Source organism: Gallus gallus, chromosome Z (assembly GCF_016699485.2).
Source record: "Gallus gallus isolate bGalGal1 chromosome Z, bGalGal1.mat.broiler.GRCg7b, whole genome shotgun sequence".
Taxonomy (NCBI): Eukaryota; Metazoa; Chordata; class Aves; order Galliformes; family Phasianidae; genus Gallus; species Gallus gallus.
In genome coordinates this window covers 85,850,976-85,869,244 of record NC_052572.1, presented here as the reverse complement: position 1 = coordinate 85,869,244, position 18,269 = coordinate 85,850,976, and the positions used below count along the sequence as shown (strand labels likewise).

At 46.4% G+C, this 18,269-nt stretch overlaps 1 protein-coding gene across 5 annotated transcripts in view; it reads right to left on the bottom strand.

Moving 5' to 3' along the window:
- PAX5 (paired box 5) overlaps nt 1-18,269 on the bottom strand; it is a 115,071-nt gene that overhangs the window by 56,770 nt on the left and 40,032 nt on the right. For all 5 annotated transcript variants that reach the window (NM_204424.2, XM_025144634.3, XM_015280784.4 and 2 more), the window contains exon 6: nt 16,087-16,262. In NM_204424.2, the coding sequence (NP_989755.1) occupies nt 16,087-16,262 (176 nt within the window). The remainder of the gene's footprint in view (nt 1-16,086; nt 16,263-18,269) is intronic.

The following is an 18,269-nucleotide window of genomic DNA, read 5'->3' as shown; positions in this document are numbered from 1 at the left end:
TGCAGCGTGCAGACGGGTGAGGTTCTGCTCTGCCAGAAGTTTCACATCCATCTTTCTTTCAAAGGCTTTATTTCCAAATATTTCCTCCACAGTCACCTCTGCACCAGCACCAGGATGCGCCATGTGCTGGTGCCTCCGCTCACGTGGTGCTGGGAAGACTCTGTGACAGCCAGGTACCTGGGAGGCATCATTTGAAACCTCTCTCCAAGTACCGTCCCATTTGTTTTATGGAAGGGGAAACTGACACAGGCCAACATATTTAGGGATAGCTACTTTCCAAAAGCCACCGTGGCTTGAAAAAAACAACTGGAGAGTGAGATAGGTGTCCCTGCACAGGAACTGTGCCTCACACAGTGCAAGCGCCCGCGGTGGGAAGAGAACCCTCCACACTCCTCATACCACACCTTGTCAGCAGCCCATGAGGATGTGAATATGTGAGGAGAAGGAAGAAATAACCAGCTTGTATTAGCCTTTAGCAGAAAACACAGGAAGCTTCCCTTGCACCCATAGCACCTCCACCACCCTTGGTATCTCAGCTGCATACCCAGCATACGGCCCCAGCCACAACGTGACCGAGTCTCCTCACCATAGCCCTCACATCTCACTTTACCTGCAGGAGATAAATTGTGGCACAGGAGATACCCGTGGGGTGGTGGACGTGATGGGGGCACGGTGGGTAAAGAGACACAGGGGCATTTGGTACTGCTCTCAAGTAATATAAGCAGCGTCAGAAGGCGTGCTCTTGCACCTCCTGTGGCACTGCAGTTCAGTGGTGTGGTACCCCGTCACTGACTTCACTCTGCACTTCTTACAGCAAAGATGCCCGAGTGTAATCTACCAGGTCAGCATACCCCAAACAAACGGCAGTTTTCTCTTTGAGGTGTACCCAGAAGCTTCCTCTAAATTAGCAAAGATGGGCATACAGTCGTGGGGCACAGCCTGCTGCGGGGCGCACAGCTGTGCTGTGCCAGGGGCTGGGTTGGCACAGCAGCAGTGCTTTCTTCTGCTGCTCAGTTTCCCAAATCTCACCTGCGAAAACACAAGCGGGCATAAAGCAGCACGCCTTGTGCCTTTCTGCTACTCGTCTGGCCACCTGCAGTCAGACCAGTGGTGTTGCTTGGCACGCAGCAGCAAAGAGAACCCCAGCCTGACGAGGCAGTGGCTCGGACCTGGCGCAGCCCCAGCTCAGGGCTGGAGGATTTGGCTTTCCCTCTGCACTGCCCGCACACTTGGCCCTCCTCTGCCTGAGCAAACCAGCTGGCAGTGAGATGGAAATGTCACGAGGGCCTTCATGGCTGACACAGTGCTTTTCGTGGTCTGAGATCTGGAGCTAAGGCATAGTGCTGTCTGCTGGGCTGCGTGGCCCAGGCTGCAGCCACCAAAGCTCCGCTAAGCCCCGAGGGCAGCAGCAGGCTCACACTTAACATATCCAAGTCATCCTGCCCCAGCACTTACAAAACTAACACAGAAAGGCAGAACTGGCCGACACACGGAAGGCTCTGCAGAGAAACCCCAACATCAGCCTCACAAAGAGAAAAGATTTGTAACGTTAGATACGCCTCAGAGAGCTTAATCCAAAGCAACTGTAATTAATCTCCCCAGGCTTCCAGGAACTTGGTGCCATGCACAGCTGCATGGCGACCAGGGCTATCCCCCCTCACGTGTTATGGGAATGGGAAACTAACTCTGAAGTCCTCCTCCTCGACCACCTCGGACCTGAACTAGAAGGGTATCTGAGCAGCCGTACATCACCGCCTCATCACTGCCGCCCCTCCGTGCTGCAATGCACACATTTCCTGCCCTTCCACCGCCACCACAGGAACCACTTCTGCTCTGCAGTAACACCCACCCACACGGCTAACGGCAGCCGAGCTCCAATTTCTCTTTGGTTTTGGCAGTGCTTGGCTTCCACTCCCTTAAACGGCATGAATATTTTATCTTGGCGATGCAGCCTTGTCTCCTTTGTGCAAACGGGATGTTTCCAAAGCTCTCCTTCACAAAACATACGTGTCATTTAAAAAAATTAACAGCCGTGCTTCTTTTAACCCGAATCCGGTTAGGATTCTGGATTTTAACCCCAAATCCAGTTAGGATTCTACTAAAAACAGGGGAGATGAGCTCACCCCGCCGCAGACACGTCTCTCCTCGTAGCTCGGAATTACTGGCTGCCTTTTGACCCAAACCTTCCATCGCCTGCATGTGGGGAACTCTGCACGACGTCTGACTTTTCCACGGCGAAATCCGTGAACAGATGCAGCCATCCTCAGATTTTCCAAAGGGATTCCCAAACCCAATCTAAACGCCTAGAGTTTACCTGGTGTTTTGTTGGTTTTTTTTTTTTTTTTTCCCCTTTATACATATAAATAGCCACATTTCCATTTGCTCTTTGTTTCTCATTTTCATTTTCTTCTAATATCTGCATGTAAATGTCTGAAAATAGCATCTGTAATTGAAGATTATGAAGTATAGCCAGCTCCTGACAGTCCGCTAAGGAAGATGGATTATCCTCATTTTTCTGTAAATTTTGTCAATTTTGGAATTCATAAGCTATCAACACTGATCAAAACGTGAACGCACAGCTGTGTCAGAGGGAAGGCGCAAGGACGCGCTGCTCCCGCGCTCCTGCAGAGCTGCCCCTGCCGGCCCTCCCCCGGGCACCGCGTGGGGACGGCTCCCAGCTTCGCCCCCTCGAATAAAATTCAAAGCAATTGGAAGTGGGAAAATTCCCTGCCACTGCCGACTCAAATCACAGCGCGTAATTTATTGCGCCTTCCCTCTTTTTATTTATCCCTAAGTAGTAAACACGGCTTCCATTCGGGGGGTTCGTTATGTTGCACTCCTAGCAGACAATCACGGCGCAGTTGAGGCAATTGTTTAGCCTCTTCCTCTCAATTTTCCCATTACTGGGAGTAAGTACTGTTGGGACTCTTTAATAGCCCGACTGCAGCCCATATCAATAACAGATGAGGTTTAATCGTCCAATACAAAAATTATTTAGGCTCGGTAAGGACATTCAATGTCATTTGCATAATGGCATTCCTATCCTGAGCACCTAACCCATCGTGCATAAACAAGGCCCCAGGACTATAAATAATAATAAATCATGACGCCCGTGCTCCTTTTGCTGTAATAGGAGCCTCTCTTTGCAGAAATTATTTCAGCAGGAAATGGGCACTGCAATGTTAAAGACGTGGCACTCGCAGACCAGTAAATCACACACGCGCCCTCCTCAGGGGCTGCCCACGGTGAGCAACAAAACCCTGTGAAGCAGCAGCACAGAAAGCAGCCAGCACTTGTGGCTGGAATCCTTCCTCCTTCTGTTGTGTCGGTTGCTATTTTTGTTCTTTGCTTTTTTGTTTTTTTTTTTTTGTGGGTTTTTTTTTGGGCAGAGCTGGCAAATTAAGCAAAACCCAGGTCTGATTAGCTTGCCTTGTGCCTGGGTTGTGACCACGCAGGGCTGACCAACTTTATTTCAGATGTGTGTTGCGAGCTGTCCTCAGCCTCTGGGACTACCTGGGGCAAAATCAGTGACAGCAAGAAGCAGTTACTTCTGACAAAAAAATGGGTACTATTTCAGAATACGTTACTTTGGAATAGTTCAGCTGGAAGGGACCAACAGAGATCACCTGGTTCTGCAGGGCTGACCAGAAATCACCGTGTAGCTCAAGCAGTGATGAGCACGGGAACCAGCTGCCTCTCTGGATGCCTGCTGCAGTGCTTGGGCACCCTCCTGGCTGGGCTGCCAAGGGGGTGAAGCAGGGACTGCCCAGGGGAAGCAGCCTGGAGCAGGGTTGGCTGAGCCATGAGGATGGTCGCCAGGGTCCCATGCTTGCCAGGCCTTGGCACCTGCTGCACGGCCCAGAGACACAGCATGCCCACAGTCCCAGTGCTTGTCTTCCTCAGGAGGAAATGGTATCCCTACTTCAGAGCTTCCTAGGGCTTTTAAAGGGGTAGGTAAGCTGTGCAGTCAGACCTGGCCCCTCTGTAACCTTGCGTCAAGGTGATGCCCACAGCACCACCACCTCCCAACGTGATGCCCACAGCACCACCACCACCTCGCAAAGGAAAATGCTGAACCCCGCCTGTCTCTCACGCTCACCATCCCTGAACTTCTTGTACGAGGTTTTTGGGGCAGAAAGCAAAGGCCTGAGAGCACGAGATGTTTTTTAACCGAGCCCTTCACAGGTCAGTAAAAGCACCATCCATCTGGCTGAGGCAGGTAGGCCAGAAGAGCCCTTCCTCCTGGTTTGTAAGCAGGAGTCTCCAAGCAAAAAACGACGAGAAAGGCTGTCTAAAAACACACAGACATACGTTTCAGTGATCTGCAGTGGCTTTCCAGTTCTTAGACTCACCAGGCAAATAACAAGTGTTTGAAGGAACAGTGAGAGGACAGCAGTGGTGACAGCTGATCTCTGCTTTTGATGCGATTTGCATCTCCGTACGCATACCCTCAGTTGCCCATTTCTCTACGGCTCTTTCCTCTCTCAGTACAAACACTGTTCAGTTTATACAGGAACAACTACTCACTCCATTTCACACTTGCCTTTGTTAGCGCCGGCCTGGCTCCAACCTCACCAAGGGTCTTTTCACAATCCCTGCACAGGTTCTTTCCCACCATCTAATTGCCAGAGTCACCTGTTTAACCCAGCACGCAGCTCAGCACCACACAGCCATGTATGAAAACAAGATAAAACTCATGGGTTGAAATAAGGGCAGTATAACAGGACAGAAAAGGAAGGAAAATTAATAATAACAGTAACAACAGAATATACAGAACAAGAGATGCACGATGCTGACCCACTGACTGATGCCCAACCAGTCCCCTAGAAGCACCCATACACCAGCCACCACCACTGCCACTGTTATAGTCCTGCATGACATCATATGGCATGGACTATCCCTGTGGCCAGGTGGGGCCAGTTGTCCCAGCTCTGCTCCTTCCCAGCTCCTTCTGTGCCCCCAGCCCCTTGCTGGCAGGACAGTATGGGAACCTGAAACGTCGTTGGCTCTGTGTAAGCACTGCTCTGCAACAACTGAAACAAACTAAAATAAAGTTTTACTTGCTGAAGAGTGCAGAGATTTCCTATTATATTTTCTGGAGCCTCTCACTGGCCATTTCTTAGCAGCAGCATCGTAGGCTCATCCTTCTGACTCATGCCCCGCACCCAACAATGGGAGCATCCTCTCTCCCAGAGCAGCATCTCTACCATTTTTCTCCTCTCTCAGAGGGATTTCCTCATTTTCTCCTTTCCAGATTTTGCCATGAGTTCATGCAAAGCCCTTCTTACAACTTCTTCCTTCCCTACAGCTCATGAATCATCTCTACCCCTGCACAAATGAAATGACCACATCACTCTTTGTTGGCGGCTTCTGTCATTCTACACATAGAGTGGAAGGCAAGCTGAAAAGAAGCATCCAGTTAAAATAGTACATAACACATTCAGTGCTGACGGAAGACAATCACAGAATCATAGAACCCTTAGAGTTGGAAGGGCCCTCTGAAGGCCATGTAGTCCAACTCCCCTGCAGTGCACGGGGACACCACAGCTCCATTGCGTTGCCCAGGGCCTGATCCAGCCTGGCCATGAAAGTCTCCAGGGACGGTGCATCAACCACATCTCTGCGCAGCCTGTTCCAGGGCCTCACCGCCCTCACTGTAACAGACTTTTTGGTTATACCTAACCTAAATCTACCCTCCTTAAGCTTGAAGCCATTTCCCCTTGTTCTGTCACCACAGACCCCGCTAAAGAGTCTGTTCCCTTCTTCCCTGTAGCTCTCCTTTAGGTATTGGTGTCACCTCACAGCCTTCTCTTCTCCAGGCTGCACAGCCTCAGCTCTCTCAGCCCGTCCTTATAGGAGAGGTGTTTATCAGTTGTGGGTGTTTCTTTTTAAACCAAGCTCATAATCATTTTATGACACTTGTTGTCACAAGATATTACTGAAATGCGTTGTTTTTCATGATCCTGAAAGGAACTAGAGACTTCCATCAACATTAGTGAACATTTCAGCCCTTGGAGGAGGGAAGACGTGCAGCCCTCCTGTTAGAGTAGCTCTCTTGCTTCCACTGAGGCATCTCAGTTCAAAAGAAGATGCAACTTGCTGTCTGTATTCACCTCAGGATATCCCTGCTGTGTAATGTGAAGCAGAAATATGATGGATGGCGCACTGTGAATGTGCATGAGGTTTACATCTATGCTACCAGGTATTTTTAATCTGTCAAATTGACTGCTCCAGACATTTGAGATGTCTTGTGCACGTTATAAGAACAACATCTGTACTTTTTTTTCTCACTTTCAGAGGACCTACCTCAAGGTATTTCATAAATGCTGTCTGAGATAGTCACCCGGTACTCCTTTTCTAAAGCTGTCTGTACTATACAGAGGAAGAGACTCAGTGTTGTGAAGGCAATCACTAAATACCCAAAAGAGGCCACAAAATACAGCTGACCCCCTTCCTGCCACCCCCTTCTGTGTGAACAGTCTTTTACAAAAAGCAAGGTCATAGCAGACCATATTAAGAGCAGACAACGTAATAATGCAGAAAATACCACAGGGTCCAGTATGAAATTCATATGTTTTTTGCTGTGTGACTTCTCTGCCCCGGATTTCTGCTTGTATGATATCTCTTGGGATTCTGACAGCAGCTCGGGGTTTTCCTGTGTTTCATCTGCGTGCAATAAACTGATTACAAAACAACAGCCAAAAACACTGTACCTCCAGGTACACTTAATTTCCACCCAGATGAGGACCAACAGGTAAAGTCACAAACTTGGTAGTATTGTGTGGCTTGCTGCAAAGCTAAAGTAGAGCAAAATCATTTTAACCCACAAACTCCTGACCCAGAAGGCTGGACGTTCACATATGCTCTTTGTTTTCTAAGAGATTTTCTTTATTTTTTTATATTTGCATCCCAGATGTACCTCTGCTGGTCTGAAGCACTCATAGGCTGCTGGTGGAAGATAAATGGACTCTGCAGCTCAGCAGGCGGAATGACACCTACAGCCTAGCAATGCTTGAGGCCTTGCACGTCCTCACTCTTGTGAATGACTCCAGTGAAGGACCGCCAGCATGGAGAAAAGAGACGACAGGTTTTCATGAAATATTCTAGTTTCTATCAATATTATTTTCCTGTTCAACTAGGTAATCACCATTTGGCTGCCAGAACCTCAACAAGGCTGAAGACATCCAGGTACGTCATGAGCATTAAAACATCCCAACCAGAAAACAGTTTCAGAAAACCAGAAGGAAACCTCTACTTGTACGACCCAAACATCTCTACTGTGCTCAGTGCTGCCCCATAGTTTTCTTGTGGGAAGTATATGTGGGGGTCATATTTTCAAACTCTTCTTTACAATGACAAGAGCCAGAGGGCGACTGTTTGCCTGAACGAGAACGTGGGTGTGAGATCTCTGGCTTCCAGAAAAGCTTTCCATCTGCATAAAGCCTCACAAGTAACCAACCTGTAGAACACTCCTCAGCTACTTAATTTGATGACAATTTATTGTCTACCTTGATTCTGCCCTTACTTAATCACGTATTTTACCTACCTAGATAAACCCTTATGATTGTTCAAATACTCTCAATTAAAAACACTGTTCGGTATGTTCAGTTTCTCAGCCTGGCCCCTTTCAGCACCATCCATTTCGGAAAGTCATCGTCCCACTTCCAGCATGGTATGGATATACCACCCAATTCAGTGTTGCTTAACCCTGACATCCAGGAGCTACTTCCATCTCTGAGATCCCAAAGAAATCCACGTATGTCTACAGGATAAACCTTTCCCCACACCACCTTTAAGGAGGCAAGTCATGTCATTCCTACTTCACAGCTAGAAAAAAAATCCCACCTTAGCTTCTAGCCTGTGTAAAATAATACCTGTCATTTGGATTTTTCTCTGTAGGTGGTTTGTCTGAACTCCTGCTTCTCTGTGGTTCACGTTAGTCAATTTTATTTTCAAGGAGAGGAGCGGGACTGAAACCATTCCCCTACATGTCATGCTGCTCTCTTCAGGTAAGAGTTTTCCTCAGTTCAGGCTAATTATTTTCTTCAGCCCAGCAAATTCTGCTGCCATGAAATTCTCAAGGAGCCACTACAGAAAGGAGTTCTGAAACTAGCTTTATTTCTGGAAGTGGACCCGCTCCATAATTCCTTTATTTCATCACAGAACCTCTTTTGTAGGTCGTTTTATTCAACCTCTTGCTCATCAAATGGCAACCAGAAACTATGGTAGTCTTCTCAAAATCCACCAGCTGCTCCGAAAGAGCTGCTTAGGCTCATGCCACGCTCTATAGACAGAGAAGAGCCTTTCAACCCCACCAGCTCTTCAACTCATTCTAAGTTTGATTTTCACGTTTTCCGCTGCAGTGATACGTAATTCACATCATAAAAGCTGGAACGAACAGCAAAAGGCTGGAGATCAGGGTCTTTGGATAATTCAGGTTGGAAGGAACCCTTACAAGTGAGCGTTGGTGGGGGAAGCTGAGAGATTCAGAAGTGTCTCAAAGCAGCGCCAGCCATTGAGTCAGGCCAGGTCATTCTGGGATTTAAACAGCTGCACCTTGGAAACTGCTGTGGATAGAGGCTGCACAACTCCCAGGGCAACCTCTTCCACTGCCAGACAGCCTCCAGCATGAAAGGTGCTTCCTTACAGCCTGAGCCTCCCCTGCAACACTTCATGCTCCCCGTCTCTTGCGCTGCCATCCCGCACTGCTGAGGTGCCCTTTCACGTGGTGAGATCTCAGTTCTCCATCAGCTTTGCAGAGAACGCTTCTAGAAATGCCTTTGCTGATTAAAGAGACAGACAGATTTAGAGAAAGCCCACAGAACGAGCTTGAAACAGCAGTGATTTCCAAACCAGCGGGTGGAAATTGTATCTGTGTCTATTCAAAGCCTGTAGGATTCACACATTTGCTGCAGACCAAGAGAAGAAGTTTTGTTCCCATTCTTCAAACAGCAGCACAGACCCCTTCCATCCAGTTACAAGGCAAGCGGTCATTACATTTAATAAATACAAAGGCAGGGGTAGAGGGAATCTACCGATCGATTCCTCTTTCCTCCATCTACTATTTTCCAAAGGGAAAAATGCCACGCAAGTAGATATTATGCTTACATGTTATATTAAAAATCTTATGAGTGGCCAGTACATCACAGCCCTCCTTCAGCTCATGGTCAGAGCCCGCTATTAGCCTGGCTGCTGTCTATACCTTTTCTTGTAACAGCAGTCTCAATTAGCTGTCTGCTGATGGCATGAGACCTTGGAACAAAATGTCCTTTTGCCAAGCTTTGGGGTGACCTGCCTATCCGCTTCTGCTCACAGCCTCACTACAGCCCCATTGTGCAACCTGAGCATATTTTAGGAAACAGTTCAGCACAGCTGAAGCCTGGAGGAAGAGTTCTGCTGTGTAAACCACATCAAGAACCTTGTTAGCAAGACAGGGACATCGCTGCTGCGAGCATAGGGGTGTTTTACTTCAGCTGTGCAGAGTGCTGAAGTGCTGGTTGGAAACAGCAAAACATTCCCTGCTGATGTTATTAAGAGCAATGATGCTAAGCCTGAAATTTTCCAGTACTGCTTAAGAGAGCGCTGCCCAGTCCCTTATGCAAAAGAGACCCCAGGACAAAAGTGTGCCACATTCTCCTTCAAGTACATCTCAGTTTCTGAACTGGTCCAAGCACCTGTCTGCAGCTGGTGCTGCAGTCTGAGACACTGAACATCACATCCCCCTGGCTGAGCTGCACCTCCGTGTGAATGCTGGGAGCTTGACTTGGAAGCCACAGCCAGCAGCTGGGCATGGTGACTTCAGCTCCACCTGGCCTTGCCAGAAGCCCACCCGGACCAACTTAACCGAGCAAGGATGTTCAAGGGGAAAAAAAGCCAACAGACCTGAATGCACCCACGTAGAGCAAAGAGAAAAAAGAGAGGGAAGAAAGAGGAAGCTGGATAGCCTCATGTGCTGAAGGCTCAGCTTCCAGAAGCCGAGGGCAATTCACAGCTCCAAGCTTCCTTGCAGGAACTGAGGATCCTGGAGGATGGTGTTCTACCCAGCATTTCTGAAGCATTGCCTTGGTACCTTGCTGGGTACTCCTGGGCTCCATCAGCAGAAGGGTGGCCAGCAGGGACAGGGAGGTGATAATCCCCCTCTACTCTGCCCTCGTGAGGCTCCATCTGCAGTACAGTGTCCAGGTCTGGGGCTCCTAACATAGGAAAGGAGCAGAGCTGCTGGAAGGGGTCCAGGAGAGGGCCACTAAGATGATCAGAGGGCTGCAGCACCTCTCCTACAGAAAATGGGCTGAAGGAGGTGGGCTTGTTCAGCCTGGAGAAAGCTGCAGGGTGACCTCATTGCAGCCTTCCAGTATTTAAAAGGCAATGATGAATAGGAGGGGAATCAACTTTTTACAGCAGTAGGCAGTGACAGGACAAGGGGGAATGGTTTTAAGCTCAGGGAGGGAAGGTTTAGATTGGATGTCAGGGGAGAGCTATTTGCAGAGAGGCGCTGGAACAGCTGTCCAGAGAGGCTGTGGATGCTCCATCCCTGGAGGTGTTCAAGGCCAGGTTGGATGGGGCGCTGAGCAGCCTGGTCCAGTACCAGACCTGGAGGTTGGTGGCCCTGCCTGTGACAGCCAAGTTGGAACTTGGTGATACTTGGGGTCCCTTTCAACCCAAGCCCATCTATGCTTCTATGATTCTAAGACCACTGCACAGAGGACAGAGCTGAAATGCACTCCATTCCCCAGCAGCACCATCTTCCACACCTGCACCTGCATGCAGGGACACCTTGTCCCAGTCCTGATCAGGAAAAGCAAAGAATTGGAGCCCCAGCAAAGGCAGAAGGGTATGCCATAGGCTGCAGAGCTGCAGTCACCTCTGAAACACAGAGGACCACGGGTTTTAGCATAAATTACTGACCGGGAGGAGATGTGGTCCCTTACAAAAGTGTCGCTAAGAAGGAAATCTCTGCACAGTTTAACCTTCCACAACCTCTGAACTGCATCAGGGGTCACAGTACACCAGTGCTCCCAGCTGCTGTCCCTCCACCACTCTGCCTGCAGCGAACCCCTCGCCCTTTCCATTTGGTAATAGTATTGATCTGCTGGCAGCAATGGGCTGGATAATTAGCCAGGAATTAGGGTTTCTATTACAGCCAGGAGGCTACTCCAGCTGATTTATCACCTGAATAATTTACTGTGATTGAAAGGAAATTAAAACGAACTCCATTTGACAACTGTGCACTTTTATGGGCTTCAGTGAAGACTCAAAAGCCAAATTAATAGCCTCGTGTTGCTTAATAGTCTACTGAGAGTAAATATGGGAAGGTTTTTCCTCTCCCGACATGCTTTCTTAGGCTGGATTTTAGAGTTGGTTTTGTTTTTGATGTTTTTTTTTTTTCCTTCCCACCAATGAAGCCATAGCCTCAATCAGAAGTTGTTTCAGCTGATGGAAGAGCAGCAGTAAAAGCTGCAGAGCTGCCTTCCAAGCCACTCTTTGCTCCACATTTTCTTTTGCTCGGAGATATGCTCCACGTTTTTCACTGTCACTGAAAAACATGTCGTTCTGGGGAGAAACAAATGAACAGTGGCTCTACTTTCCTCATTACAACTTTCAGAGTAATTTCAGGAAATCCTCGACTGCTCTGTCTACCCAGACAGACAGCATCCCTTAGGAAGAAACCATATTAATTGTATGCCAGAGACCAGGAGCAAGGTCCTGCAGCTCACTCCTTCCTTCTGCTTCTCCAATGACTGCACTTGCTGAGTAAATGAGTCAAATCAAAAACCCTGAAAAGTAAGTCCTACTTTCTCGCCTTTTATTGGACGCTGCCTGCTTTTCCTGGAGATTAAGACCCCGTGCTGTAGGAAGCACTGTGCATCTCCCTGCATGCTCCTCCTTTGGCCAGCTCAGCTGCTTCATTACAGCACTTCCTGAGGTCATTCAAATGTAACTAACTGTGCACAACTTTTTTACTCTTTCTGATTTGCTAGCAATCCTCTCAGGGGTGTTGGATACCCAGAATTCAGCTGTCTGTATTTATCTCCAGGCTTAACAGAACTGCATCTCACAAGTGAATAAACAGCTATATGTTTTTCAAGTTAGCTCCCACCTGCAATGCCTCTGTGTCGTTCAGAAGCGAATTCAAAAAGAGATAATTGGTTTAGCTCTAGCTAAAAGTAATGTGAAAGCATCAGCAAAGGCCAGGGAATTATCTGCTATTATCAGTAAGTTGTTCTCTACTAATCCAGTGACCTAGGCAGTGTCGAACCTGGTCACGTCGTGTTATGCCTCATTATGGCCCTGATCTAAAGTCTGTGGAAGTCAATAGAAATATTGACTGGCTGATGGTTGACACTCATGAGTAGAACACCACTGCAGAGATGGCACTGCAAACACAGACGTACGTGCAGCTCAAAGTCATTGCCCAGAAATACGTGAGTTTTCTGCCAACGTTTGCAGCCAGGGCACATCAAGTGTAGACCGTTTGCAGAAGATGAGATGAGCACAAAAGGGGACAAAAGTGAAGGAAAGACGTTCATTTAAACATGAATTACTGTTCATAGCAGGATTTTTCCGGGATAGAGTAAGGCCAGAGCGTGTCTATCCTCACATTACACCCCAGTAACAAGTAGATACCAATGGACTCAGTTTGCAAAGCCAGCCTTCACCTCCGCCTCCCCATCTCACAACTTCTTGAAGTCACCAGCACAGCATTCACCTGCCATGCAATGTTTCTCATGCACTGCACATGCGGGTATTACATAACAGTGCTGCAGAGTGCAGATGGATGCATTTACAGCTGCATCACCAGGGCACCAGGTTGCACAGTGAGATGCATAATGCCTTACTTCCATCCCCTGATGCACATATCCTGACAAATCTTTAATTATACGAACATATGGTGGGATCCTTGCCTCACTCTATGCCTCTACATCAGACTGTTTCTGAATGAAGTGCAGTCTAACACTGTATTCTCTTATCATTGCCTCTCCTCTTAGCACTGCAATAGCCCATAGTCAAAGGCAAGTATTCATTCCCTGCGGCCTTCTTTGTCTCAGTCATCTTTTACAGTAGATATGAAAACTCAGACTGCCAAGTGCAGAACTTGTTTGGAAGTAGGAGCTAACCTGCAGGTCTCCATTTTACAGAAGTGAGCTGAAGAACGGCAACGTTAAAAACAGAAGAGTAAAGGAAACAGAATGGATGCACCCAAAGTAAAGGCTTTGGCAGTGGTTAGCAAGCAGTCTGACTTCGGACATCAAAGTGCTTTGATGCTTTTGTCACATAAGCATTGTCACTACATGCTTATGTAAGTGACAATCCACACTTTCCAATAAACAAGCCCGAAACACCCAGAAAATAAATCAGAAGGAATTCAGGCAACAGGTGCCAGCCTTCAGCCGGAGGCAGAACGTGTTCAGACTGCAGACGTCCAGCTGTGTGGAATGGACTTTGCTCCCCCACGGCACTGCTCACCCTGACACAGGGACTGTTCCCAGCTCACAGGGAAGAAAAATCAGAGAAGGACAGCGAAACGGAGAGAAAAAGATACCTTCTTGTCTAAAGAAACGTGAGCCTTCCTGTGAAGTACCTGGAGCCCTCTTAGGTGACTATCACAGGGACATCGAGCAGCTTTTGTGCCAAAATAAAATTAGCACATTTGCTCCTTCTGTATGTTTCTAACACAGTAGATGAGCAGTAGGTCAGCACTCCTGTTAGACTCTCCCCACATCTTCATGAGGAGCATCTTTTCCTTATTTTCCTCTATAGAAATAGCTAAGGACTCCATGCATCCATTGCTGACCTGGCTCCTAATGCACTGACTTCTGAGTTCAACCACATTCTGGACTGTCAGATTCCGAATGCAGATCATAGTTCACTACAATAATCAGTGGGAGAGAGAACTCTGGTTTTCCAAGTCACACAGTAATGCTTCCGTCTTCATCTAGTGAAAGGTATCCCTGCCTATGGTCTGTGCATCGGAACTAGATGATCTTTAAGATCCCTTCCAACCCAAAACATTCTGTGATTCTAGGATTCTATATTTCCTTTCTAATTGATTTTTTTTGCCTCACTAATTGGTCCAGACAACCTCTCCACTGTGGTTAAGATGCATGACAGCTTTGCTTTACTACCAAAGAGGTTAAACACGACTGCTTACTAAAGCAGTGGAGTTCATATCACATACTTGAGAATCAGACATTTGTATTAATTATGCACGTTCCTGTTGAAAATATATGTTGCGTGCCACCAAAAAGCAAACCCCATTTTGAACAACCATGAGCCCTTAATCATAGCCAAACCTTCCAAAAGCAAACGGGAACGTTAAAGCAAATGACTAGCAAATTCCATTTGTAATTACAAATGCCTAGGCAAAGTCATTCTGCTAGGGACCTTTTGTGTATTGTAATATCTTTTTCTCAGAAATATGTTTCTCGGCATCTGTTTGTCTTCTCGGTCTGTGCACAGAGTGCCCTTTTTACCTGATCAGTAGGATCATATTCCCAGACTTGATGTCCTGGTTGCGCAGTCCTTCTAGTTACAACTGCTTATACAGATCCAGGGAGGTCCTTGCTCCAGCAACAGCTGAATAACCCTGAATATCCTGAAGCCAGGAGACTCTCTTAATTCTTCCCTTCTTTCTACTAAACCATCTCTTTGTGCTCATTTCTGGACTGCCTCTCATGAGCTACAGTTCTAGATAACTCAGAAACCTGAGAATACAGAAAACTAAGAGTCCTTTTCTGATATATAAAAGTTAAACAGGGGACAGATCTAGCACCAAACGTCTTTGAAGTGACCAGTACTGGAAATGCTTACTGCAGTAGGAGGTGGATCGGTGCCTGTCCTCTCCATTATCGCTGGTGTTAAGGATGGGATAACCACCATCTAGTGGTATGTGAAGGCCATTTCACCTTCAAAACGTGCTGCTGGCTTAGCTTTCCTAATGAGCTTTTTTAAAGAAAACCTGGATTGATTTCAGCATCTTCCTCATCTTTTTCCAGGCTGGATTTAGATTTTCAGAGTTTGCCAATATAAACCAGGGAAACCACAGAGCCAGCAGAAACTGGTAAAAAAATGAATGACAACAAATGACAGCACCTGTGAGCTTAAGGGCACGTGGAACTTCCACTCTACCACCCCACATAAGAAATCTTTTCTTGAGTTATACCAATACATATTCGTCAATACTGAAGCCACAATGGTAATAGATGGCCATGGTCCTGATACTCTCCGGTGTCTTTCAAATGTTTAGACTCCTCTAAGGGAAACCAGTGTTAGTTTGCAGTTCAAGGAGTTCAAACACCTTGCTAAAATTCAGTAATTTAATATTAGTAACAGTGGGGATTAGCAATGACTAACTCCACTGCTAAATACAGGAAACGTAGCAAGCTGGGCTTATGTTGGATCTGACAGCCATACTTTCATTTCTATCTCCTGTGGTTGCAGCTGAATTTAAGTCTGAGGCCTACAAACAAAAAGCATGTTGAGAAACACAGCTAATTTTTTTTTTGCATTTGCATTTGCTTCTGTATAGTGTCTGCAAAAATGGAACTTTCCCTGCAAAAAGTCCTGCAAAATCTTCTGAAATAGCACTGCTAGTCTGAAGGTGCAACAAATTTACCTTCACATATTAATTGGGTGTTTCTCTCAGCAAATGGCCAATTACATGACTAATAAGCCGTTTCCAGATGTAAAAATCTAATTTGTGTGCACAATCAAGCTAACTGTGGGCCAAAATTAGGCATAGAGTTTTACAAGTCTCTTCCTTGTTTTCTGCAGAGCCTACTTTAGATCCAACAGAAGTATCAGAGGATGCGATGCTCCTCGTGCCCTCACTCGACGTAACTGGCCCAGATCAGGTGTAATTTCACATCTGAACACATGCTAACTTTTGCACAGCTGGTGTTTTCTGTCATTTGTTAATAGTCTTCCATGGTCAGCATGCTCTTGCCTGAAGAGCTTGATACGACACCCGTTTCTCCGTGTTTTTCTACCGCACATTTGAAAAGTAATTTTTTGTTGTTTTCCACTAAAGGAGGCCTCTGCCACCAGAAAGCACATCTGGAAAAAGAAGTGTAATGTTTGGAACAGTACCTGCTCTGGTTTGATGGGCTCTGTTGTTGTGAAGATGTCAGAATAATGTTGCCTCTCGAAGACTCGATCCAACACTTCCAACTGCTGCTGGGTGAATAGGTCTCCACGCATCTGTTTCCGAAGAAAATCTCTACCCGGGAGGGAATGGCCATTGGGTACTGGAGGTTCCTGAATACCTTTCAGAGAGGACAAAGAAGACCGAAGAATAAATAGGCATTAAAATGATGAGGAGTGTCTGTTTTATCCATCGTCTAGGTGTGGGTACTTCACTGCTTGCACAACGAAGAATCACAGACAGGAGTATAGGAGCAAGATGCATATTGCTAGAGGATGCATTGATCAGTCCTCTATTATAGCTAACTCTCAGTGCAATTTACCATCACTGACGTCACATATAATTCAAAGGGTATATATTCTAATGACAAAGGGTAGCAGTCACGTGTTTGTTCTCAACACTGTCATGCAGTATTTGAGAACCTGTAATGGTCAAGCTGCAGTAAGACATGGGAAGATAGGTACAAAACGTGATGCTAGAGCCACAGGCAAATTGGATCAGCTCCGAACAGGTCTGTCCGTAACTGCTCCTGTGATACCTGCTGGTCTTGCTGAGCTCCATTCTATGCAAAGGTTTGAGCTGTAATGTGCTTACATCGGGAAGCAAGGACTCATACTCCAGAACCACGTTCGGCTTGCAGAAACTGGACAGTCAGTTTTCCAAACAGACACTAATAGCAGCATACTAAGACAGGATGTCCCTGGGACTTGAAGTTACCACTGCAACACTCTGAGGAAGCACTCTCCCAGCTCACAGTACTGCTTAGTTGTAATTTCACTGTATGTTTCTTAAACTCATTGGCATGATGAAAGCCTGGCCTCTAAGTCAAATTCTCTCTCTCTGTCTCCCCCTCCTTCCAGCAGAGGTTGTTAACAGAAGTAGTAAGTGGCTGCTCACAGCTTAAGAAGCCATGAGACAAGTTTGAAAAATGTTTAGATAAGCAGTTAAAAAAAAAGCTCTTGCAATATGGGAGCTTGATTCAGTTTGCTTTACTGCAGATTCACTGTGGTTTCCTATCTTTCCTTCATCCGTCAGAGCTAGAAATACATATTTTATGTTCTGAAAGCAGAGATATGCAGTGTTCCTAAGGACTCCGGGAGGTGGAACTCCAACAACAGCAGTAAACATCAGATTTTGTCTCCAGGTGGCAACACCACACTACACAGAGGAAGGAAGCCAAAACAAAAAACAGACAAAAAAAAAACCCTTAAGATTTGACTGCATACGAAGACCAATGCTTAGACCTTCTTTGGTGGGCTCTGCATCGCAGTTTCTGAAATCAAATGGCATCAAATGACATCTGTGCAAAGAGACCGCATTGCTGCCGACACTACTTCTGTCCTCATACATGAGTTGGCCATCGGTAACATGACTGATGTCCAGCAGGCAAGATTTTCCATAAAGCACAACTGATTTGAGGTCATCTTTTAGCACAGCTGGGTGTTGCAACAGATGTTGTGTAACACGTCCAGAAAATCGGACTCTATTAAGACAGATCTCCAAAAGTGAAGGAGCAATGCATGGAAACACTTCCTAACATCCACATCAACCCCTATAAAATTCTCTTATGCTAAGCAGGCAATTGACATTAGCGAGTAATGATGGAGACGTTCTTCTAAATTTTCTTTTGGTGGTTCAGGTAACAGCAGTGCTATATTTACCTACTTAGATGAAGTCAGACAACTTCAATCAAGAGCAGACAATGTTGTTATCTGCAAAGTACTAGGATCAGTTCAAACCATGCAGAAAAAAACACGAGCCTGTTTTCTGAACAGAATGTATAAACATATCTACAGAGGTACGAAAAAATGTGAGCAGACATAAGAGAGCAGTGTATCTTTAAATCTTATCTTTTTGCTTTACTATTCTAAATCAAATAATATCTAATTGATGTAGTGCTGGGTTTGCTCAACCATTGCTTATAAAATTAAAATCCTAGTTGCTAGCTGTTGGTAGCAAAAGGAGGGGGGGACATTCTCTCTGGAGCATGAAAACACAGGCTTTAAATTACAAGTGGAATCACAGGATGGCTTGGGCTGGAAGGGACCCCAAGGATGACCACGTTCCAACCTCCCCGCCACAATAATGTTATTCAAAGCTTGGCATCAAAATTGAAGGTCTGTACAGT